Here is a 23,855-nt window from a genome sequence, read left to right as displayed (position 1 = left end):
CCCCCGAAAATGCCCAGTTTGCCAAAAAGGCCGTTTGGATGGGAATTCCCGGGAAGCCCTGGAGACTTGCCCACGGGCGCCAGCCAGCTGGTGTCAAACCCGGGTCTCCCAGCCCGTGCCAATGCCACGCTGCCACCCAGGGCAGTCCCAGGACAGCCGGCCTTCATGCACGTCAGACACGCGGGTGCAGGGGCTGGTCCTTTGTCTGCAGCGAGAGCCGAGAGAATCGAGCCGATGTGCAGGGGAGCCGTGACCATCTCTGCCCTTGGGGTGACCTTGGGCACGTCCCTGCCCCTCTCTGGGCCTTCGTCTTGCCCATGCAGGCAGGAGGGGGCTGGGCCTGTCTCACTCAGTGTCTGGGCCGCGCCTGGCACGGTTGGGCCCTGGTCCCTTTGGGGTCTCCCATAATCCAAATAAACAATCCGAAGGCACCGTGCTCCCGGCCTGGCTCCGCTGCCCTGCCCCGTTGCGTGGCCCAGCTGGGAGCCCCAGGCCGCCCCAGGCGGGTGGCAAAGGACAGGCAGTGCAGCGCCTTCCCGTTAAACCGGCTGTGCGGCTGGCGACGCTCGCAGCTTTCTGCTTGGATCTGAGCCCTCCAGCCGTGGGGCGTGCCGGCAGCTGTTGTGTCCTGGGCTGGGCGAAGGGCCGGTGCCCCGATGTGTGAACCAAGGTGGGAGACCTGCCAGGCTGGGGCCGTGTGCCCGGGAAGGGCTGGGCAGCGAGACAGCCAGGCCTCTTCCCCCCGGGGTGGCTGAGCGAGGGTGAAGCTTCTCCTCACTGCTGGCTTCATTTAGCAAATTGCATGCGGCTCGACACCCTCGGATCCGGGTTTGGATCTCACACGGCACCGGAGCCCAGCAGCTAATCCCGGCAGCACCTGTTTTGCTGGGTCCGAGTCTCCTCCACCTCCCAGTGGTAACACGGCGCTCGCTGCCGTCCCGAGCGTCTCCCGAGGGGGGCACACGCCCGCCGAGCCGGAATCTCACTCCAACGGGCCGGGCTGGGGCTGGGGGCGCGTGGGCAGCGAATTGGCTCTGGGTGGGGCAGGGGGCTGCGGGCCGGGAGTGGGGGGCATCGGCACCCGCCTGCTCACGCTGCTAAGCCCCGTTTGACGTGCTCCTGGCAGGCTCCTGCTGCAGGCCGGCATCGACATCAACCGGCAAACCAAGGCGGGCACGGCGCTGCACGAGGCGGCCCTGTGCGGCAAGACGGACGTGGTGCGCCTCCTGCTGGATGTAAGGGGCCTTGCGTCGCGCTGCGTGTCGGGGCAGGGCGGTGCGTGCCCAGCAGGCGGTATCTGCTTTGGGGCACCTTTCCTTGAAGTACCATCCCAGGGGCTCAGCTTTGGGGGTGGGCTGGGGGGACGCAGACAGCCCCACAGCCACTCCCAGAAGCTGCCGCCTGGCTTAGGGGCTAATGGAGGCCAGGAAACACCAGCCCCATGCCTGGCCTGTGTCGTGTCGAAGGGTGAAAGTGGCGGCTCAGGGGAGCTGGTGAGCCGTGGCCCTGCCCCCTGGATTCCAGCCAGGGAGGGGCCGGGGGGGGGCCCGGAGCCATCCTCCACTAGGGACCCCGCCTGGTGGCCAGCCCAGCTGGCTTTGGAGCCCCCCATCTCCCTATAACCAGCCCGCCCCAATCACCCCATAGGAAAGCCAGGGGTTTCAGGCTGTTCCTGCGGTGCACATGCTGCCCATGCAATGGGTGCTGGCCAGTGCTCGCCCAATCCTGGGCCCAGGTCTCCACTACGCTCCCACAATGCACCGGGCTGGGTGGCCTGTCCTGCAAGGGCCGTTTGTCTGAGCCCATGTGCTGCTCGGTTCTTGCCCTGGAAGTTGAGAGCCCGGGGGCCTGTCCCAGCTGGGATCGCTGCGGCGAGCTGGGTGCTGGGTGTGGCTGCCGTGGCCAGCTGGGGGGCAGCCCTGGGCCAGGCCCTGAGCCCCCCCCCCAATCTGTCTCTCCACTTCAGAGCGGGATCAACGCCCACATCCGCAATACCTACAGCCAGACGGCGCTGGACATCGTCCACCAGTTCACTGCCACCCAAGCCAGCAAGGAGATCAAGCAGATGCTGCGGGGTATGGGCGGGATTGGCTGGGGATTGCCCAGGGTCCCCTGACGTCCCGCGGCGCTGGGAATGGGGGAGCCAGAGTTGAGGGGGCGGGGTGGGAGCCAGCGTAAGCCAAGTCCCTGCCTGCCCGGCCATTGCTGAACTCGGGGCTTGGACTCTGACCCACCTGTGAAGGTCAAGTGCCTCGACCCAAGAGCTGCTTGGAACATTTTCTCCTTGGGGCACACGTGCAGGACCGTTAGCCCTCGTGCCCGGGCCAGGACAGCCGTGTCCTTTCTCACCGTCCTTAGCCCTTCAGCGGCGTTGCTGTTAATCAGCTGCCATGTTTTGCCTCAGAGGTGGCTGCCTGTCAGTGGTGGGTGAGTCAGTGCTGACTCTGTGAAGGGCTGTGGGCTCCGTGGGTCTGACGGGCTCTGCCATGTCCCTCTGTACAAGACGTGGCCGGGGCCTGGAGCTCGCTCGGACACCAGCTCTGCTCGCCAGAGGATCCTGGTCAGTGCGGCTCATTGCCGGAGCGGCGGGTGCACTCACTGCTCTAGCTACGGTCCTGGTCCTCGCCAGGGCGCCCAGAGCTCTTGCTGGGGGACGGGGGGTGTTACTTGGTGGTGCTTAGTCTCTGATGCTCCCCCCCCTGCTCTCTCCGCAGACGCCTCGGCGGCTCTGCAGGTCAGGGCCGTGAAAGATTATTGCAACAACTACGACCTGACCAGCCTGAACGTGAAAGCCGGGGATGTCATCACCGTGAGTTCCCTGCCGAGCTGGGTGCGGCGTGGGCACGGTCCGTGCGGGCAGCAGCGGGGCCGGCCCGGGCCAGGCTCACGGCCTGTTAAGACGTAGCATGGCGCTGGCTAGGCTTCCCGCCCCCGTGACCCAGGGCATCCCAGCAGCCTGCCCCTAGCGCCCCGAGGCGGGAGTCCTTTGCCGGCACTGCCCGGGCAGCCGCTGGCACGGGAGCAATGGTGAGCTCAGGCTGCAGGCAGGCCAGGGGTGGGGGGGCCAAGGGACTCCCCTTTCCATGCCGCAGAAAGAGCTGCCAGGGAAGGCAGGGCCTGCAGGGATGGGAACGTGCCCCTGTAGCGAGGGGCTGGGCAAGGTGCCAGCTGCCCCGAGAGCTGGGGGATGAATCCTGCTTCACGGCCGTGCCCAGCGCTGGGCGAAAGGGGGGCAAGCTGCCCCCATGGGGGCCGGGGCTGCCACCAGAGCCCCCGTGGCCACGGAGAAGCGTCTGAGCCGTCAGCCACGGAGTTCAGACCTTTACGCTTTGTTGGTGGCTTTCAGAGCCGGGCACGGGCAGAGACGGACACCAGGGGGCTGCCCCACCTGCCTGCCCCCCTAACCCTGCCCCTGGCCAGCGCCGGGCTGTTCCTACAGTCCCTGCCCCCCTGCTTCCCCGTCCCCATCGCCACCGAGAGGGGTGCAGCAGGTCACCAGCCGTGGGCTAACAGCCCTGGCGGGCAGGAGCTTCCAGCGGGAGGCTGCCCCCGCGGTTCCCGGCCCTGCCGGCGAGCGCCCCCCTCTCCGGGCCTTTCTGTCGTGCAGGTTCTGGAGCAGCACGCGGACGGCCGGTGGAAGGGCTGCATCCACGATAACCGGACCGGCAACGACCGTGTGGGCTATTTCCCGTCCAGCCTCGTGGAAGCCATCAGCAAGCGCACAGGCAAATACCCCCCCCCGCCACCCCCGCCCGGCGCCCCTCACCCCAGCCCAGGGGCTGGGCTGGGTGTCTCCAGATGGGCCTGCGAGCCCATAAGCCCCACGGTAGCTGGGGGGGGGGGGCGGGCGGCAGCTAAGGGGCACTGCAGATGCCACCGGGAGAGGGACACCTCCCGGATCAGGGAGTCCTGCTCCCACCCCCAGCTGAGATGGGAGCATGGGGCTAGGTGCCCTGGAGCCAGCAGGGAGGGGCGTGGCTTCAGCGGTGGGCGTGGCTGGCTGGGGAAGGGGTGTGGCCAGAGTTGATTCACCAGCAGCTCCCAGCTGGCAGGGCAGGGCTCCGGTGGGACTCAGAGCGGGTGTGTGTGTGTGTGTGTGTGTGTGAGTGCCCTGCCGGCGCAAGGGGCTGAGCTGCCCGCCCCCAAGACCGTGCTCCTCTCCCCGGCGGGTGGTTGCAACGCCGCCGACCGAGGACCGGAGCCGCCACGGGGCCACGCTCCTGTTCCCGTGCAAATCCCGGCAGGGGGAGCCGTCACCGGCTCAGCACGTGCTGAACGCGGAGCCCCAGCGCCCTGCGGTCCGTGCCAGCGCCCGCTGCCCTCCCAGCTGCTATTTCCTCCCGCCCGCCCTGCCAGGGGCCGTCAGCCGTCACGGGGCCGCTCCCAGGGGCAGCTGAGCGTGGCGCTGCCGGCGGACGGGCCTGGCTCTGTGGGGCGCTGTGCCGGGGGGCTGCCCGCCCGGTGCTCTGGAGGGGAGGGGAGGGGTCGGGTGCCGAGGGCGGTTTCTGTGCCCGAACATGTCTGGTTCTAGCTCCATGGGGCCCCGCGTGGCCCACGCTGCCCTGCCCCGGCAGAGCGGCCGTGGGTCAGCGTCGGGCTGAGCTTGCTGCCAAGGTCCTGAGCGTGGTGCAGGTGGCGAGGGGACGCGAATGGCCTGGTGGGGTCAGCGTCAGGCGGGTGGGGGGAGCACAGGGCTGGGGGGGGGGCACATTTCCACACGTCCATCCCAAGCCAGTAGCAGGGGCTCTCAGCAGAGCGAGACGTGGCCTTGGCTGCGAAGCAAACCCCGGCCATGGTGCGTGGGCGGCTGGTGCAAGCCACATGCTAGCCAGGCGTGGGGGGGGGGACTGGCTGGGGAGGGGCTGGTAGAGCTGCCCCTGCCCCCCCTTTGCTGGCCCTGGAGCGACTCCCAGCCTCCCCGCGATGGGGGTGGGTGAGCCCTGCCCTCAGACAGGTGGGCCCAGGGCCTCGTGGAGAGCGGCTGCTGGGCGAGCTGGCTCCCAGGCGGCGGGGTTCCTGGCTGCCTTCCCCTTTGTCCGGTCTGCGGCGGGAGCTGGCTCTGCCTCGGCGGGGGGGCTGCGTCGGTGCGAGCGGGAAGCGTGTCAGCTCGAACCTTTGCTCCGAGCTGGGAGACGCGCCAGGGCCCGGAGATCCTCCGCTGCCCGTGCTCTGGACCCGGCCTGGAGAACGGGGCCGTGGTTCCCTTGCCCCCAGGGCTGTCCGGTCCCACGTGCTCAGCTGACAGATTGAGACGTTTCCCCTCCCCAGCCCTGCCAATTCATCCAGGGGGCTGCCGGGCAAATGGCCTTGTTCCCCTCCGTAGCCTGGCTGCCTCTGCCCTGGCGTCTTCGGAGACAAAACGCTTGGGGCCGCCCATCCCGGGTCGCTCTTCAGGGTAGAACCACGCTCGAAAGCCCTTCTGGGCACCCTCCGAAGGAGCCGGGCCGGAGAACTTCAGCCGGGTCTGCGCCGTGAATCGCGGCACGCCTCTCTCTGCGCTGGCCGGGGCTGTGAATTCTCTGCCCGCTCCTGGGCTCTGATCTGGTCCGGGCACTAGGCTGACGTCTCCGTCTTCTGGGGGCTTCGCTGTCCCCCTCTCGCCTTTCGTTCTGTTTGTGGGGCCGGCCTCGCGCCGTCGGCACCCTGGGCCGTCCCGTGAGCGGGGCCCGGGCTCGGTGCAGTGAGCCGGTCACGGGGGCGGCGGTGCGTGGCTTTCAGGGCGCTGTCCCTGCCAGCGCTGGGAGGCTGTCGGACAGCAGGACTCGTCTGTCAGTCCCCTGCCGGGCCGGAGCGGACGGCTCTCGCCCTCCAGAGCAGGCCCCTGCTCGCTCACAGCCCCGCCTGGCTGCCTTGAACACGCCAACTTGCTTCCTTTCACGTCGGCAACCTTCACCTGCCGGGGATTTTAAAACGACCGGGAATTAAAGCACACAGCCCCTCCTCCACCATGGGCAGGCGTGGGTCAGACACCTCCATGGGGCAAAGGCCTGGCGTGAGAGCAGCGGGGGCCGGGAGCGCTGTCGGGGAGGAGACAGTTGGGTCGCTCATTCCGGGGCAGGCCCTCCGGAGGGGCTTGAAACCCCAGGCTCGCGAGCGGCTCCGGCTGTCCCATTTCCCCAGGCAGACCCAGCTACCCGGCGAACGGGCGACTCGCACGCAGGTTAAATAGCAGCGGGAGGAAATGGCTTGTGATGCAGGGCCCCGGGGTAGCCGGCAGGACTCCAGTGCCCCCGGCTCCAGAGCTGGGTACCGAGGCAAATGCAAGGCTGCTGTCTTTGTGGGTCCCTTCCCGGCCCCCCCGTGCGTCCGTGCCAGTCACGCAGCAGCAGAGCCAGTGGGGCTAGCGGGAGAGCTGAGAGGGAGCCGGATGGGCTGGCCCGGCAGCGTGCCCCTTTGCTGGAAGAGCTTTCCAAGGGGGACGTAGGGCTTGGATCCCGTCCGCTGCCGAGATCTAGCCTGGCTCCGCGGTCACTGGGGGATCTTAGACAGCCTGGCTGGCGTTCCTGGGGCCTGCCGAGGGAACAGCAGCCTTCACCTTAGATCTGAAACCAGGCAGACGTGGGCGACCTTTGCAGCCGGGAGATTTGTCTGTTTTGACACGTTGCAGAAACCAGGCGAGTTCCTCAAAGAAATGAGCCGCCCCATCCCCCCAGCCAGGCTCAGGGGCGCTGATCCATCACGCTCAGTCCGAGAGCTGCGGCCATTCGGGGTGTTCTGAATCATGCCTGGCGCGGAAAACACTCCTGTTCGCTGCCCTCGCTGCATCTTCGGCCTCTCGCTGGCCCTGGGCAGCCTCCGTTCTGGGCTCCCAACCTTGGCGCCGGGGGCTTTGCGTGGCAGCTGCTGGAGCCCTCCATTAGGCTTGGGGGCTTGTGTTGATGACAGCGCCTCGGTGCTGCGGGCTGTGCTGGGGGCGTTAAAGGGACCCTCAGTCCTCCAGGGGCCTGGCCCGTCTCTGACGGGAGCTGGAATCTCTGGGGCGCCAGAGTCTGGTCCCCAGAGCCATGCTTAGGGCTGGGTGCTGGAGGCCTGAGTCACAGCTGTTATTCCAGCAGCGGGAAGCCAGCCTGCGGCTTCCCCCCCCCAGTGTATCCAGCCAGGGGTGGTGTCTGTGAGCCCCTTGACCTGCCCTGGAGGGCGGATTGGTGTCGCTCCCGGGAATGGGGCTGGGAGCAATTGTGGGGGGCAAGCGGGAGTCCGTGCACCGCTGCCCCCTACTGGTTGTAGGGTGAGGCGTGCCTCAAGGGTAGGGTCCCCCCCCACGAGCCTCGGGGCCCTGGTGGTGCCCGGGGGCAGAGGGTTCGGCGCAGCAGGTCCCGGTCTCTGCCTCAGTTAGTGACTGTGCGGCCCGGGAATTGTTGCTCCCTGTGGTTTGTGCCATGGTGTGGCCGGTCGGTTTCCAGCCGGCCGGCGCCGGGGAGGCTGTCCTGGTGGGGAGCTGGGCCTGGGTTCCCGCGGGGCCCGGTGCGAGGTGGCGCTGCGCCCTGGGTCCGGGCTCCTTCCTGGCTTGGTTTTGCTTTAGTTTTGCCGGTTGTTTTTTTTTTTTTTGGTGGCTTTACATGTCTCTGGGTTCTTTTGCTCCTTTTCATTTTGTCTCTCGTTATGTTTTTCTTAGCAGGTCCATGGGACGCAGTCACAATTCCCCACCACTACCAAAAGATCCCGCTCCCAGCTCCTAGACCTGCCGTGCTTAACGGTGCCTCCTCGTCCCATCCGTTCCATTTCTTGCCTCCACCTCCACCTCCTCCACCACATTGCCATCCGCCTCTTTTCAGTTCCTTTGGCTATCACAGGCTCTCCCGCAGCGCCGCAGAGGGGCTGCCTTACGGACCAGGTAGTTCTCCGCTCGCTTCATGGCTTTTCATTTGGTTGGTTTGTGTTCTTTTTTTGGGTTGCCTTCCCCGCCCCCTGGGTTTGCTTTGGTGTGCGTGTGTGCGAGCGGGTGTGTCTCCCCAACCCCCCCCCCCACACCCTCTCGTAGAGCTGCTGTGGCATAAGTGTGGCATGGCGGGGGTGTTACAAGTCACTCCCCGCCCACGTGGCAGACGTGCCCCGAACGGCCCTGCGGGCTGCAGAGGGAGGTTGGCTCATTCTGTCATCGGCGCTGTGCCCGTGCAAAGAACCCCGACACGCTTCTGTGGGCAGGGTCTGGGCGGGGGGATCCCCGCAGAATGCTCTCCTGACCCTGGCTCGACCCGGCTCCGGACCCCTGTCTTGCAATGGGTGGTCAAAGCGCCGGGGTGGGAAACAGCACTGCCTGGTCAGCTGGAGGCCTCGCGGGCACCGGCTGGTACAGTGGAGGCCTTAGGTCTGATGTTCTGAGCCCGTTCGATGACTCATCGACCGACCAGGTGGGGCTGTCCCCTGCCAGGGGTCTGCTGGCTCAGTGGGGCCAGCTGAGCATAGGTGCACGAACCCCGATTTGTTCCTGTCTGCTCCGCCGCCAGGCCGCAGAGTGCGTGTCCGGAGCCACAGCCGCTCCGCAGCATACGCCGTGCCAGGCACGCACGCAGCCCCTCCACTAGACGGCGTCAGTGCGTGGCGGGGGCTGCCCAGCACAGCAAATACTCGGGCGGCTGGAGTTTCTCCTAATTAAGAGCGAAGCGAAACGTTGGAAGAGCTTGTCTCATTGCAGCTAAAAACACTGAGCCCTGGAGATTTCTGCATCCCTGGCCGGGGCCTGGTATGCCAGCCCCCTGCTCCATGTTCCGTCACTGGTGTTAGTGCAAAACGAGTACCCATCTGATCCGCACCCGCCGTGCCCTGGGGTGTAAATGACACAGGAGGGGCCTGGCAGCGGAGAATTGGGCCCATGGTCAGCAAGAATCAGGCCTCAGGTGCAGACTCTGTAACCGTGCAGGGCTTTGTCTAAGCCAGGCCCTGGAAATGATGTTCTGCCTTAAAACGAACCAAAGAAAGAGAAGCTCAGACCATTTGGTTTTCAGTGCCGGGGAGCCGAATGCACCAGCACAGGGCTAGCGACCGTCTGTTTTCACTCCCCTGACTGCGGGAAGCGCACAGAGCCCCGGCAAGGCATGAGAAGTGGGACATGCACAGCGGGGGTCGTTCTGACCCTTTTGGCTGGAACCAGCTGCAGGGTCACTAGTGGGAAGCTTTTTGATAATGGGGATTTCTCTGCTGACAGTCTGCCCTGAGATACGAGAATCCAGGGGCTACGGCCAACCCCTAGCGTGGAGAAATCCCGAGGCAGGTCCCCAAAATCACAGGATTGGCTTGAAAGCATGAGAGAGAAGGATGCTAATAATGAAAGAGGGGGAGGGGCTTTGCTTTCTGGTTTCCGAGGCTTTGGGGTGCACTCGGGTCACATTTTTGGGCTTTCCTCTGCAACCCACAAGGGCTAGAAACTTCCTTTTTTTTAAATGGAAACTGATTCTCCCGTAATCCCGTGACTCCGGGAGCTGGGGCTTTAAGACCAACACCAAATCCTGCAGGAGCTGGCAGCACCGCCAGCACATGGTATTACAGCGCCCGTGTAGCTGCCGTTTGACCACTTCCAGGCCCCTCCTTGGCCAGCTCTCTCCTGAACCACCCAGGTCTCGCTTTCCCCATGGCTGCCAGGGCTCTCCCAGCAAAGTCCTTCCTGCCCTGCAGGGTGCACGAACGGGGAAGTGGCAGCTTTAAAAGGAAACCAAGCTGGCCCCTGGGATCTCACCCAGTCCCCACCGAGGGTCAGTGGCTGTTAGTTCTTTTCTCGGAGCGCAGGACAGTGACTATTTCGACAGCGAAGCAGGAAGCCGCCCTCTCAGCCATCCCGGGAAGTCATTTGAGACATACGGGGCCAGAGATCGGGGAGCTGGGGTGCAAAGGTGGCCCAAAGCTGACTGTGGTCCTCCTCTCATCTGTGCTGGCCCTCTACCAATGTCGAGCTGTGCTGGCTTGTGCTAGTTGCTGATGGGCCCGTGAAGCTGCAGCTGAGGGTTGGCATGGTACAGGGGCGTCCCTGGCAGCAGGGGCGAGGGGGCTGTGAGCTGCTGGGGTACCATGGGGCAGATAGGCCAGGGGGGAGCTGCTGGCCGTGGGCTGAGGCTAGGTGTAGGGTGCAGCTGGAGAGCTCCGTGTTGGATCCTGGGCTCGCCTCTTACGCCGGTTGCTGCCCAAATCGGTGCCTGTCTCGGGTGGGTTCCAGCATGTTTGATTTGTGTCTCCATAGCGCCTAGAGCCCTGGTCACTGAGCAGGGGCCCCTGTGCCCGGCGCTGTACGGACCCAAACCACACGTCTCCTGCAATCCTGTACCGGGAGCCGGGGCATTCGGGCTAAGCAGGGCTGGGGCGTGCTCTTGCACGGGAGGCTCCGTGGGTCTCCGAGTGGCTGCGGGCCTGGCTCCGCGGGTGGCACTTTCCCCTGGGGCCGGCAGTGCTGGTTCGGAACGTTCCCTGGAAGCACCGTTCTGGCTCCAGCATATCGGGCTCTTCCGCAGAGCGAATTCCCCCGGCCGTTTCGGATGGATCTTGCTTGGCTGTCTGTCCCAGCTGTGCTCTGCCGTGCCAGCCCCTTGTGTTCCACCGCAAAGGGGGCTAAACGTTGGTCGTGGCCGCAGCCGTCTCGCTGCGTCCCTCTGTCCGCCAGCCCGCAGCAGTGCTGCAGAAGGTTAGGAGAAGCGATGGAGATGGGACACACCGGGTAAATGGCTCGGGCAGATCTAAGCAGGGCACATGTAATTTCCCCAGCTGGAATGTGGCCGGGGGAATGTAGCACCTGTGCCAGGGGATCTTTGATAAGCCCAAAGCATCACGACTCCCTTCCGAGCGCTTGCCTGGGCCGCCTCTGCGTAGCTTGCACCAGCTAGCTGGCTCCCAGCTGGAGGCTGCAAGGCGCGGTAGCGGTGTACTCGGACCACTTTGGTTTTGTCAGTTTGTTACCCGCCCACTCCAGGCACCCCACCTTCACCTTCCGTGGGCTCAAGGCATGACCCAGGTAATAGAGGCACCCGTGCCCTTTCCCAGTTCCTGGGCTCTGAGTGTAATCTTCTGTGGGGCCTTTACCAGTGAAGGAGCCTTACCCAGTAATGTCCTTAATCTCTCTCTATTGCTAGTCACCAAAGCAGAATACTGACGCTAAGCAGCCAACGCTAGCCACTCTCGGTAAGGCAGACTAACTTCTGCTGGCCAGTCAGGATCAGGCTGCCCTGGACTCCAGCTTCTGCACGATCTGCTTGGCCGGGGGTTGAGATCTGGCAGCTCTGATCTTGGGCTGCGTCCTGCAGTTAGAAAGAACTTCTCTTTGGACCCCAGTTTCTACAGTTAAACTGGAGTCCGGCTTAGCTGTGCCTGAGCCGATCCTTGGAAAGGAAAGTACAAGTCCGTGTTTGTCATCACTCCTAGCCCGGTACGGAACAGTTCTTTAAGCTGTCTTGCCCCACCAGCGAAGCTGATGTAAATCTTGCGGAATTAGTTATGTAGCAGACAAACCATCCAGCAATCAGACAGAGACAATCCAGAGAGAGAAGTGGGGACCGTGAAGGCAAAACAATAAAGACGTATCAATGTCACAGTGACAACTGTTGGGGAGTGACTCCTTGCCAGGCCGAATGTGTTCTTTAAACACCTTACGAGCTGGGTCTTTAACTGATGCTGGTGGGCACGGTTAGCCCAGGAGTGCCTCCCTAGCAGCCCCGGCTGCGTACTTTCGATGCGATTTAGATGGAAGGTGAGGATGTGACTCTGCTGCCTAGCTCCTGGCGGCTGCTGCTGACGGCAAAAAAAAAAAAGGCCTCGGACCTTTAAATGCATCTAATCTGCCTGCGTGGTTTGCGAGAAGGCAGCAGACAGGAGCAGCCTCTCCTCTCCGCAGACGTATGCCAGTGCCACGCTTCACGGGGAATCGAGGGCTGCCTGTTCGATCGTCTGGCTGCTGCTCTCAGGAGCGGTCCCTGTGGTGTGCTCCCAGGCCAGGTTACCCACCGGGGTTCGCTGTGACCACAGCTCGCCGAGAGGTCGTTTTGCCCCTGGGGTTGGCGACCGCTGCTGGAGTCCACGGTCCAGTTCTGGAGCCCACAATTCAAGGCGGCGGCTGATAAGCTGGAGAGGGGTCAGAGAAGAGCCACCAGAAGGATTCAAGGATTTGAAAACCGGCCTAAGAGTGATCGGCTCACGGAGCTTCATCTGTTTAATTTAACAGAGCCAGGGCAGGGGTGACTTGGTGACAGTCTAGAAGTAGCTGCGTGGGGAAGGAATATTTAACTGGGCTCTGACGTCTAGCAGGGAACGGGCTCTCACCAGCCAGTGGCGGGACGTTGAGGCCAGCCAGATTCCGGCCGGGAATAAGGGGCACTGACCGGGAGAGCCGTGAGCCACTGGAACAACTTACCAGGGGTCGTGGTGGATTCTCCATCCCCGGCATTTTTAAATCAAGACTGGCTGTTGTTCTAGGAGGCCGGCTCTAGGACCGATTGTTCTGTGCCCCTGGGCAAGGCCGCTCTGCTGGCACAGCTCCAGCTGGGTAGCCGTGTTCTTGTCTGTCTGAGTGCTTCTCCCCCCGGTGACTAGCGAGAGCCCGGGTGGCTGGGGAGTGTTTATTCCCGGGTTTTGCCGGAGTGGATCTCGCTTCTGCCCTGCACAGCTGACCTGTCCTCATTGTTCATTGCCCCGCTCACTGGATGTCTCTCTGACCCGCCCCCGCTTCCTCCCCCCTGTATTCTCAGCCGTGCCTAAGGTGCAGACACCCTGCACCTCCGGGGTGGCGGGGAGGTTGGCAGCTGTTTGGTGCCTCATGTGTCACGAGCTGGCAGGTCTCTGTCCAGTGCTGAGATGACTCAAGAGATTCACTCTCCGGTTTAACATTAACCCCAGAGCGCTCAAGGACTGCAGGTGCCCCGCAGCCAGCCCCAGGGCCTGGGAGATCACGTGGCTGGGCGGGCGCCCTGCTACCCGCGCTGCGTCTGCTTGGTGCACAGAAGAATCTCTCAGCCTGTCACTGAATTCACCGGGGATGGGCCTAGGCGAAGGAGGCCCGTCCGCTGCGGTGCTGCTTTGTATGGATGAGGCCTCGCCATAAAATAAATGTGGGGGAAAGATTCATGTCCCAGACGTTAGCTGTGGGGGTCACGCACAGGGGTCTGTCTGTCGCTTTCCCGCTGTTTAGTTTCAGGAGGATTGCACTTTCCTTTTGTCTGTCTTCTCCTTGCACGGGTTGTCACTCCGCACGGCTGGCCTGCCGCGGCGCTGAGCAACCCTTACAGTCTCCCTGCAGCTAACGGGACTTTGTTTGAAGAAGTCCTGGCTAACCAGAGCAGACAGGGCCCGTCTGTTTGAAGGCCGTGCTCCTCTCTTTCCAGCCTTCCCCTCTTGCTATGGCTTGATCGTCCTGCCCTGAGCTGCAGCCTGCGCGCTAACTGGGAAGAAAATAAAACCGGTGACACTCAAGGGTTCCACTGCTCCAGGTTGATTAGCTGGGGTCGGGCAGGAAACCCCTTCCCGCTGCCCGGTGCGGGATGGCATACCTGATTGCTTCTCGGGCCGGGCACTTAGGGTGCAACAGAGCCCAGAGCAAACACCAGCTGGGTTTTTTACCTTCCTGTAAAGCGTCAGGTCTTGGGCACTCATGAAGCAGGACATCAGGCCACCGAACCCATCTGGCACCAAGCTTGTCACGTGTCAGTGGTGGTTATTTCTCTCAGCGGGCCGATACAGACAGGAGCAGATAATGGGGTTAAATTCTGGTGCGTCTCTTGACACACCTTCCCTTTTCCCATCCAGCCCTCGGAGCTGGCCTCCATCCGGTTTAGTGAGTTCCCAGGCCCGGGACTAATCCCCCGTTTTCTCCATCTCATTTTTCAACCCGTTTCTGTTTCTCTTTCAGGTGCAAGGAAAGAGTTTGCTGAGTCACTTCTTGTCAGCTCCCTGCTTGTCCTCAAGGGGCTGGCAGTGGGCATAAGAAAGGCCTGTTTGTTTACAGGAATTCCTGGGGTTAATGGCTGCACTGAGTCTTTTACGCAGCTGGGCTGAGCTGTTTGTCTGGGGAACCCCGCAGCCCCCGTGCTGTGTCGTGCTGCACCCCGGGCAGGGGCTTTGCTTCTTTTAAACCCTCCTGTCTAACAGCAGAAAGCTGCCGGGGGCTGCTTCCCTTATTGGTGGAACATGCCCCCAGCGTGACCCACCTTAAACCTGTGTAAACCCAGAGGAAACGTCCTGCTCCCGTCTAGCAGATTTTTTTTAGCTCCGTTACCGTGTTGCTGAGAGCTCTGTTTGTAGACACCAGGTCGGTGGCTCTCACATGCCATAAAACGGGCGGGCTCCCCCCTGCTGGTCCTTCCGCACTCCGCTGACCAGCACAACGTGGCCTCCAGAGCCGGGCGCGTGGACGCCCTGCGAGAGGCCGACGCTGTGTGCAGAGAAAGCGAGTCCCGGAGCCGCCCTCCCTTCGGATCCCTTCGACCCCCGGGTAGAGAAGTGGGGGTGTTTCCATGGAAATGCAGCACAAGGAGCCGATTGGGCCCTTGCGAAATGCAGGCGACATGATCGTGTACTAGGAACGGCCGGCTGAGCGGGAAGCGGGGGCCTGTGTTGTCATTTTCCACTGGCTGCTAGGTCTGTGTGCCCCGGCTGCTCCCCGAGGGCTGCATTCAGCTCCCCCTGCGTGCCCGGGTGTGCGTCTCCCCCCGCGGCGGTCCATGCCGCTCGCTGAGCCTGGTGGATACGCTGAGGGGCTGCTCCGTGTGTGTGTGGGGGGGCAGGACTGGAGCTGGCTGGAGGGCACGGCCGCGCTGGGGTCGCTGGACTTAGCCCGGTGATGAATTGCTGCCTGTGGTCGTATTCAGAGCCCATCCCGGGGCTTTCTTGCCAATCCCAAGCAGCAGGGGTGCACCCCCAACCCCCCGTTAATTTGGAGGCATCGGCACCCCGTCCCATTAGCAACGTGCAGCAGATGGGCCCGGGGGGGAGGCGCTGAGGCAGCTGGCCGGCAGAGAGATCCCGGCCCGTCGCAGCCGCTCTCCGTGCATGTCCTGAGCCTCCCAGCGCAGCGGGCTTTGCTTCCTTTCACTGATGACACCCCGTGCTCTGCGGCGGAGGGGCCGGGTTCCCAGCCCCTCACCAAGGCCGCCCCGGCGCTGCTGATCCCCCCTCTCCGGAAAGCATGCGGGGCTCAGCTCCACCAGCACCAACAGCGGCTCTGCTTCTCTAGGTGAAGCGTGTGTGTGTGTGTGTGGGGGGGGGGTGTCTGGGCAGCTCCCCGCCAAGGCTGGAGCCCCCAGTGCAGACCGAGGAACGGGTCTGAAACGTTCTGGAGCAGGCCTGGCCTGGGAGGCGCCTGCCTTGGGTTTGATTCCTGCTAGTCAGCCTAAGCTCCCCTTCATCCACCGCTCCTCATCCTCAGCCATAGCCTTGTCCTCCTGCTGGGGGCCCCTTTCCCGTGGCACCTCGGAGACGTGTCCAGAATGCTCCGTGGGCAGCCCTGTGGCATCCGGCTGGACCCCGTCGTGCTCTCCTGGCCTCCGTGGGGCCCCCCGCGGTGCGCCCCTGTGGCTGAGATCAGGGTGGGGCCCACTGGATACAGAGCCCTGGGCGCGGAGAGCTCAGCGATGGTTTTGAGAGCCGCACGTCTCTTCCCCGCTGCGGCCGGCCTTGCTCAGCGAGTGGCTGCAGTGGTTGGGGTTATCGGGGCGCCCGAGACGTGGTGTTACAGATCCCCGGTGGTCGTTACCAGCGCGTTCCCCGCGGTGCACTGCAGGCGTGACGGACGATCTAGCAACGCCAAGTAACCAGAGAGGCCGATTGGTCTTTCAGGGGACGCTGGGCCTCCAGGGAGCCCTGCGGGGAGTGCCGTGGGGTGGGGAGCGCGCACCATTGCTGTACCTTCCTACGCAGTGGGTCTCCGCTGCCCTGCAGCTTCACGCCAGGGCGTCATGTCCCCCCTGGGCCCGTGATGCCCGTGGGCACAGTGCCGGGCAGTGGCCGGGCTGGGGCTGGTTAGCAGATGCAGCGATGCCGGGCTATGCCCAGCTCCCGAGCGCCTCATCCTGTCGCCGGCCTGCGTTCCTCCCCGCAGCGGGTCTCCGGGCAGGACGCCCCTCGGCCCCGCGGCCGCCTCCCTTCTAACCGCACGTCTCTCCGCTCTGCCCACCAAGGTTCCCGCGGCTCGGACATGAGCCCGTCCCATCTGTCGCCCTCGCAGGGCGGCTCCGTGCCCGCGCCGGTGGAAGAGATCTGGGTGCTGCGGAAACCCTTCGCAGGTAGGGCGGCCGCTGCGTGCGCCTCGCTAGACTCCTCACCCTGGGGCCCGTGCGCTGCGGGCAGCCTCCGGTTGGCACGAAACGCCGACCTGACGCTGCGGCTGGCGCCGAGGCCCTGAAGCCGGGGTGTCCCGCGCCCACAGCCGCCCCCCAGCTGACCCTCCCTCTCTGTCGGCAGGTGGGGACCGCAGCAGCCTGGGCAGCACCGGCAGCGTGGCCAGCGCCCGGAGCTCGGGGAGTGGGCAGAGTACGGGCAGCGGCGGCCACCCCCTGCACCCCGGCTCCGAAGGGGTCAAGGTAAGGGCGGGGAGGCAGCAGGTATCTCCCCAGGTGCTCTGCCGGGCGGGAGCTGGTGAGCTCCTGTCCGCCTCCACCAGCGTACGCATCCGAGGGGTAACGCTGGCTCCCTGCCCGGGTGCCAGATGGCCCAGAGTGTGCCAGCCCCCTGGCCCGCCCCTCCGCTCTGTCCCCTTTCCACGGGGCGCGTCTCTGCCCTTGGCTCGGTTTGGGTGCTGAGGCCAGGCAGGACCGTTTCTCGGCCTGCACCGGGCCGGTTTCGTCTCCCCTCCTGTTTGGTCCCCAGCCCCGCAGGGGAAGGACGGCACGGCAGACGCTGAGCCCGGCACATCCGTCGCTCCCCGTCTCGGCCCGGGAGCCAGGCGCAGAGCGCTGGGCCCAGCCGCCCCACCCCGCCCGCTGCACTCCGGCTGCAATGTGCTTTGTGCAGCCCGGCCCCCCAGCACCGGACCGGCTCTCCGTGCCACCCGCCTACCCAGGGCAGACCTGCTCCTCTCTGAGGCAGGCCGTGCCGAGTGGCACCCAGCTGGCTGTGGCTCTAAGGGATCCCTCCTTCGTGGGTGCTCTGTCCTACCCGTCCCTGGGCCTCCATGGGGCAGAGGGTCCCTAGGCTGCTGCTGCAGCTCACACAGCTTCAAACACCTGCCCCCCCCCCCTCGTACCCAGGCTACAGGGCCAGGCTGTGTGGACCTTCCTGGGTGATCAGGCAGAGGGGCCCCCCTCCCTGCTCCCCTTGGCTGCAGGGTGCTGGGGCTAGTTGTCCCGGATGGAGCTGCAGCTCCTGCCACCGCTTGCCGGAGGCGATGCACCATCTGTGCTGTGAGCTGTGTTCTCGCTCACTCCCTGCTGCATCCGAAATCTGCTGCACCCCTCCCTGCCCGCCCGCGCCTCCGGCTCCGGCTGCCGCAGTGTTAGCAACGTGTACTTTCTGGATCCTGGCAGTCCCCCCCCTCCCCCCAAAAAAAACCCCCGCCTCCCCCTCCCCGTTTTTTTTTTTTTTACCCTCGGTGGTGTATTTTTTCAGCTGCTGGCGACGGTCCTGTCCCAGAAGGCGTCGGTGCAAGAGTCTGCGGTGGGCGATGGGCCGGCCAAGGGCCTGGAGACGCCTGCAGGTGCGTGGCTGGCGGCTGCCTGGCCGCTCGGAGCAGGGCTGAGTCTCTGTACCCACCGGGGCTTGGCGTTCCGGTTTTTTTGTTTTTTTTTTTTTGCTCCTGTTGCCCAAGAGGAAAGCGTGTGGGTAAAAATGACGCTCTCGCCTTTCTGCTGCTGCCAGGCCTTCTCCTGCCTCGGTTAGTCGGGGGGCCGGGGGGAGAGGGGGGCTGGGGGGGGGCGAGGGTGTGCTGTGTCGGCTCCAGGCTGTTGGTCTGGCCAGGCTCCAGGCCTACCTAGGGGATGGGGTGCTGCCTGCAGGCTGGGAGTGGTGCCAGAGCCCTTCTTGCTTGCAGGTGCCTGCGTGCGAAGCAGCGTTGTGTGGGTGTGTGGGTGTGTGTGGGTATGGGTGTTGGTGGGTGGGGGGGGGACAGTTGGGCCGGGGGGGTTGCTGCTCGTGTCCAAGCTGGCCGCATCCAGCCGTTTTACCAGCCCGATTGCGAGGTGCTTCACTGGGGCCCCGGGAACTCGGCCGAGCCGGCAAAGCATCGCATCAGGCAGCTCGAGCCGAGAAAGCACAAACTCCGGTCGCTCCTCCCCTGCCCTGCCCTGGCTGCCGCGGGGCTGCAGCCACCTGCCGGCCCCCGTCTCTCTGCGTGTTCACAGGCAGCCGGGCTCCGCGGCTGCTGGCATGCAGGGGGGCAGGGAGCGGGCAGCTGTAGTCCCGTGGGTCGGATTCTGCTCCCGAGGAAGGTGGGAGCCGAGGACACGAAAGAGCTGGGCTGCATGTGCTGAGCCGAGTCCCCGGCCCAGGCCTGGGCGGGAGCATAAGGCAGACCGGCGGGGTGCGCTGCCCCGTGCTAACGGCTGCAGGGTCAGGATGGAGAAGGGCAGGTTTCCAGTCGAAAAGTCCTGGTCCAGCAGCGCTTTGCAGCGGGTGATATTAACACCCGGGGGGGTTTCACTGGGACTGCTCCGGGTGCTTGTATTATGCTATGAACCGGTCCTGGCTGAGCAGTCATTCTGCTGCACACACAAACTAAATATTTCCCTCGTTGTGCCGTTGAAATACGACTACGGAGGGGGACAGCAACTGAAACGATGAATTCACGCGGCTGTGCCTCCTCTGGGTCATGCTGATCGCTGTCTTGGCTCCTGAACCCCTGAGGTGGGAGTATCACGGCCCTAGGATATGGGGCATGAAATAGAGAGATATTGTGCGGACAGCACAGACATCCTGCCTATTCCACTGGAGTCCTGATATTGGGTTAGTGGCCACCCTGCTGAAAGCCACGAAGGCTACGACCCACTGATCCATGGCAGCCCAGGGGCCTAGGAATGCCAGCCTCCTTCGTGCCCGGCCCTAGCAATCCTTGAGAGCAGAGCAGGTGGGGGACACGCTCATCGGGCTGGGGTGGTTTTCAGGACCGATGTCTTGCAGCCGGGGTGGGTAGAAATGCTTTGCAGGGCCCAGTGCAGGCGCTTTCCGACCAGTGAGCTGTTCCCAGCACAGGCCCTGGGGCAATGGTCTGAGGGAAGAGGAACGTGTTCTGCGCAGGGCTGCTGCACCGGCCCCCCGTCGCTGGGGTTACAGGCTCCAAGATACAGTTGATCTAAATCATCTCCTGTCCGGGCAAGTCTTTCATTGGGGTGTGACCCAGAGTGGCCCACTCAGCTGTTTCCCTGTAAATACACCCATCAAAGCCCCATCAAGTGAACGGGGACCCCGGGAGAACTGGGGGGAGTGAAGGAATGGGGAGCCCGTGGAAAGATCCTGGGGGGGTCTTGATGTGAGGACCCTTAGCGAGTGTTCTGTCGGTGAGACCCGGGAGGCAGGGAGGAGGGAGAGCCCCATCTCCTCTCCTGGCCCTGGGAGATGGAGCCGGTGGGACCTGGTACTGCAGGTGTCTCGAGAGCCCAGGTGCTGTGGGGCAATCCCAGGAGCCCTCAGGGATGCAGAGCCTGTGTGTATGCAGACACCCCTAACAATGAGAAGGGGAGGGTGGGCTCAAACGGAAAAGACCCGCTTTACTCTCACTCTAGATTGCCCCGTTCATGGGAGGATCCCCGAGTGCCCCACAGACATTAGTCGGTTATACAGGAAAGGTGCCCGTGGCTGAAATGCAGCCACCTCTGGCGTGGAGCTCTAACACTGCACAACTGTTCAGGACAAGTGAAAGAGTTCCTCATCCGGTTGGGAATACAGGGGAATTGGCTCACCCATGCTGTCGTGGGACCAGGACCCCATGGCTGACGCCCTGGAGGGAAGCGCCACGGGGTCTGCAATGCCTGACCCGGGTGTTTCAGCGGAACGCCGAAGCGATAGGGCTGGAGCCGCAGATCCCGCCGGTGCGGCGTTCCCAGCCCCTCTGACTGCTCCCTTTGCCTGCTTTGCCTCAGGTTCTTCTCGGAGTCAGAGCGTGGCCAGCTCCCCCTACGCCGGGCAGCCGCCCGCGGAGCAGCAGCTGAAGAAGATGGAGCCGATGTCAGAAGGGAAGGTAAGAAGGGGGCGGGGGTCCCCGGTGGGAGCCACCTGGCAGCTGATTGAACCCGGCCTGAAAGGGCTGCCACGTCCAGGGCCCGGCCCGGCTCCCGGGGCAGCACCGGTGACCCTCTCCTGTCTCCCCGCAGAGCGCCGAGGCCGTGTACCAGTGGCTCTGCAAGTTCCAGCTGCAGCTCTACGCGCCCAACTTCATCAACGCCGGCTACGACATCCCCACCATCAGCCGCATGACCCCCGAGGTGAGGGCGGCTGCGAGCCGGGGGAGCCGAAGGGCCAGAGCCCGATCCTTGGAGACGCCCGTTGCTTTCGGTGGCCCAGGATCGGGCCCAGACAGAGCATCCCCCCCCGCACCCAGTGGGTGAAGGGCTGGCTCCAGGGGCTGTGGACGGGCTGGGAAGCCCCCACTCCGAGCTGCTCTGGTCTCTGGGGAGGGCCGAGGGCTCCTCTGTGTGGGGGGCTGGTGCCGCAGCACAACCCCCTGGTGTAGACGCGTCGCGGCAGCATTGCCGGCCCCTGGCGAGGCCTGGAGCGGACCCTGCAGGGGGTGGGTGGGCATTCGCACGGGGGACACTCTGGGCCTCACAGGGCCCTTACGGCCTGACCCTCCGAGGCGCCCGGTCCCTGCAGCTCGCGCCGGGATGGTTCGCAGGCCAGCAGCGTCCCGGGGAACCCGGAGCAGCCTGTGCCAAGCTGCCAGGTGCCGGGCGGGGTGTGGTGGGCTGGGACCGGCCCCGAGGACCGCTCTGAGGTGCCGCGTGCCCCTCACGGTCTGGCAGTTGTGGGTGGCTCGTGGCAGGGCTGCTCCAGCCACAGCCAGGGGGGCATTTCCCCGTTCTAGCCAGGCGCACCGGGCACGATCCCAGCGGGGTGCCTGGGCGGGGACCCCGCAGCCTGCTCTGAAAACACTGGGGCACGTGAGCCGGACCCTCCGCATCTGGCCTCTGGAGCCGGTCTACCGTGGAGACGCCTGTCCCAGCCCCGAAGGCAGCTGAGCTCTGCCCTGGCAGCCGGGCATCCCCCAGCGTGGGGGGCGTCTGAGGAGCCCCGCCCCCCCCTGCCCCGCCTCCCCGACCCCACAGCTCTCCCGGCCAGCCCCGAGCGGATTGCAGGGGACTTCCACGGGGCCCCATTGCGCCGGGGGTGGGGTGCACAGCAAAACGGACGTTTCCCGATGAACGTCCGACCCTTCGAAGCCTGCGTCCCATGCCGCTGGGCGTGGAGAAGCGGCCTGCGGCGGCTGGTGGCCGGCACTCGCCCGGGGGCTGGGCCCTGGCGTGATGGAGGTGCCGGCTCTCTTTGTGCCCTAGGACCTCACGGCCATCGGCGTGACGAAACCCGGCCACAGGAAGAAGATCACCTCGGAGATCAACAGCCTGAACGTCCCCGAGTGGTTGCCGGAGTACAAGCCTGTAAGGCCGCCCCCGGCTCGCCGCCGGCCATGGGCGTCAGGAGCGCTCCCTGCCTGCCCGCTTTGCCCTGTTGGCAGGTTCCCCTGTGGGGTGGGGAGGTCGCCGGGGCTGACCACCCCTGGGTGCACCTAGGCCTCGCCTCTCCCGCCCTGGGGAGGCCTTCGGCTCTTTTGCTGTTGGGGATAGAAAAGGCCTGATGAGGTCCCGGGACCCATCTCCTTGCCAGGTGGGGATTAGCCCCGTGTTGCCGCCTGGCTTGTGTGGAGCAGCGTCCCGGCGCAGCGTGGGAAGGGCCCTCTCCTGATGCATTTGGAGACTCCAGTCCCCTCCCGGAGAGCGGCGACGGCAACCCTCCCCAGAAAGGAGCTTTGCCTGGCTCTCCCCTGATCTCTGAACATGGCTCTCGGGGGCCCCGTCCTGCGGAGGACCCAGAGAAATGCAGGGGAAATGCCTCCAGGGGTGCGGGGTTGGTCAGGAGGCCAAGGGAGGGACAGCCCAGGTGCTCAGCTGTCTCCAAGCGAGGGGGCAGAGCCGTTTTTTGGGGGGCTCTCAAGGATGGAGCTAGGAACAAGGGGATGAGATGAAGCCTGGGAGAACTGAGGCAGAGTCTGAGGAAATCCCCCTCTGGGTGAAAACTGTCCGGCTGTGCAGGCCTGTCTGGTCGGGAGCCCCACGGCGCGGGACCCCGAGAACTAGGAAGAACAAAGCGCCGGCGTCCTGCAGCGAGGCGGGGCGAGATGGGCCCAGTTCGCTGCTGTCGTGCGCCTTCGTTTTAACAGTTCGGCTCGGGATGTCACAGCCCACGAGAGGCCAGGGGCCCCGTTTGTCCCTGCCTGGCCCTTCGGGCCGGGTTCGCAGCCGAGCCAGGCGGGTGCACAGATCTGAATGCTGGCACGGGTGCATGTGGCGGCACAGGAGACTTGGGCACCAGGAGCAGGTGGGCGAGTGGCCAGCAGGAACTTCATCAGCTAGATTATAAAGCTCTCGGCTGCAGCAGCCTCGGGGAGTGGTGGGTGTTAATACCAGGCCATGGCGTTTGTATTACGCCTTTCATTGGTGCTGGGTCCGGGCTAAGGCACTGTTCTCCCTTTGCCCCTGCAGGCCAACCTGGCTCTCTGGCTCTCCATGATCAGCCTGGCCCAGTACTACAAGGTGCTGGTGGAGAACGGCTACGAGAACATCGACTTCATCACGGACATCACCTGGGAGGATCTGCAGGAGATCGGGATCACCAAGCTGGGTAACGTGGGGCCTGGCGCTGGCACAGGGCAGTGACTGCGGGTCTTAGCATCCTGGCAGATGAGGGTTGGAAGGGACCTCAGCAGGTATCTAGTCCAACCCCTGCTCAAAGCAGGACCAACCCCAGCTAACCCATCCCAGCCAGGGCTTTGTCAAGCCGGGCCTTAAAAACCTCTAAGGATGGAGATTCCCCCACCTCCCCAGGTCACCCATTCCAGTGCTTCACCACCCTGCTAGGGACAAACATTTTCCTAATGTCCAACCTAGACCTCCCCCACTGCAACTTGACACCGTTGCTCCTTGTTCTGTCATCTGCCACCACTGAGAACGGCCTAGCTCCATCCTCCCTGGAACCCCCTTTCAAGTAGTTAAAGGCTGCTATCAAATCCCCCCTCACTCTGCTCTTTTGCAGACTAAACAAGCCCAGTTCCCTCAGCCTCTCCTCATCAGTCTTGTGCTCCAGCCCCCTAATAATTTTCGTTGCCCTCCGCTGGACTCTCTCCAACTTGTCCACATCTTTTCTGTAGTGGGGAGCCCAAAACTGGACACAATACTCCAAATGCAGCCTCACCAATGCCGAATAGAGGGGAATAATCACTTCCCTCATCTGGTGGCAACGCTCCTACTAATGCAGCCCAATATGCTATTAGCCTTCTTGGCAACCAGGGCACACTGCTGACTCATATCCAGCCTCTTATCCACTGTAACCCCCAGTTTCTTTCCTGCAGAACTGCTGCCTAGCTTGTCGGTCCCCAGTCTGTAGCTGTGCATGGGATTCTTCCGTCCTAAGTGCAAGACTCTGCACTTGTCCTTGTTGAACCTCATCAGATTTCTTTGGGCCCAATCCTCCAGTTTGTCTAGGTCACTCTGGATCCTACCCCTACTTCACAGCATCCCACTGGCCGGGAGGAGACAGCAGGGCAGTCGTAACACCTGTGGGCGCCCATAGCTGCAGCATGGTGCCCGGGCTGGGACTGCACGGCACACCCTGGGCTGGCACTGCTCTGCCGCTGGCTGGAAAGGGACATGAACAGCCTGATCCTGGGAGCTGCTGCACCCCCATGGGCTGTGCTCAGCACCGCACAGGACTAGCCCCTAAGCTCCTGCACAGCTGAGCTGATGCCTCTC

At 64.2% G+C, this 23,855-nt stretch overlaps 1 protein-coding gene across 2 annotated transcripts in view; it reads left to right on the top strand.

Moving 5' to 3' along the window:
- Positions 1–23,855, top strand: part of CASKIN1 (CASK interacting protein 1) — a 117,172-nt gene that overhangs the window by 82,234 nt on the left and 11,083 nt on the right. Inside the window, exons 7-17 of one of the 2 annotated variants that reach the window (XM_067534230.1) lie at positions 1,127–1,235; positions 1,967–2,075; positions 2,715–2,809; positions 3,608–3,725; positions 16,086–16,190; positions 16,369–16,487; positions 17,512–17,599; positions 19,977–20,074; positions 20,208–20,318; positions 21,387–21,488; positions 22,590–22,728. In XM_067534230.1, coding sequence (XP_067390331.1) covers positions 1,127–1,235; positions 1,967–2,075; positions 2,715–2,809; positions 3,608–3,725; positions 16,086–16,190; positions 16,369–16,487; positions 17,512–17,599; positions 19,977–20,074; positions 20,208–20,318; positions 21,387–21,488; positions 22,590–22,728 — 1,193 coding nt within the window. Of the gene's footprint in view, positions 1–1,126; positions 1,236–1,966; positions 2,076–2,714; positions 2,810–3,607; positions 3,726–7,602; positions 7,835–16,085; positions 16,191–16,368; positions 16,488–17,511; positions 17,600–19,976; positions 20,075–20,207; positions 20,319–21,386; positions 21,489–22,589; positions 22,729–23,855 lie in introns of those variants that run through there. The other variant, XM_067534231.1, reaches the window with a different exon arrangement.

The sequence above is a fragment of the Emydura macquarii genome, unplaced genomic scaffold (genome assembly GCF_026122565.2).
Source record: "Emydura macquarii macquarii isolate MOO-44397 ecotype Brisbane River unplaced genomic scaffold, CSIRO-AGI_Emac_v2 contig_3390, whole genome shotgun sequence".
Classification (NCBI taxonomy): Eukaryota; Metazoa; Chordata; order Testudines; family Chelidae; genus Emydura; species Emydura macquarii.
The sequence above is the reverse complement of the archived record's forward strand: the minus strand, read 5'-3'. Positions and strand labels throughout refer to the sequence as shown.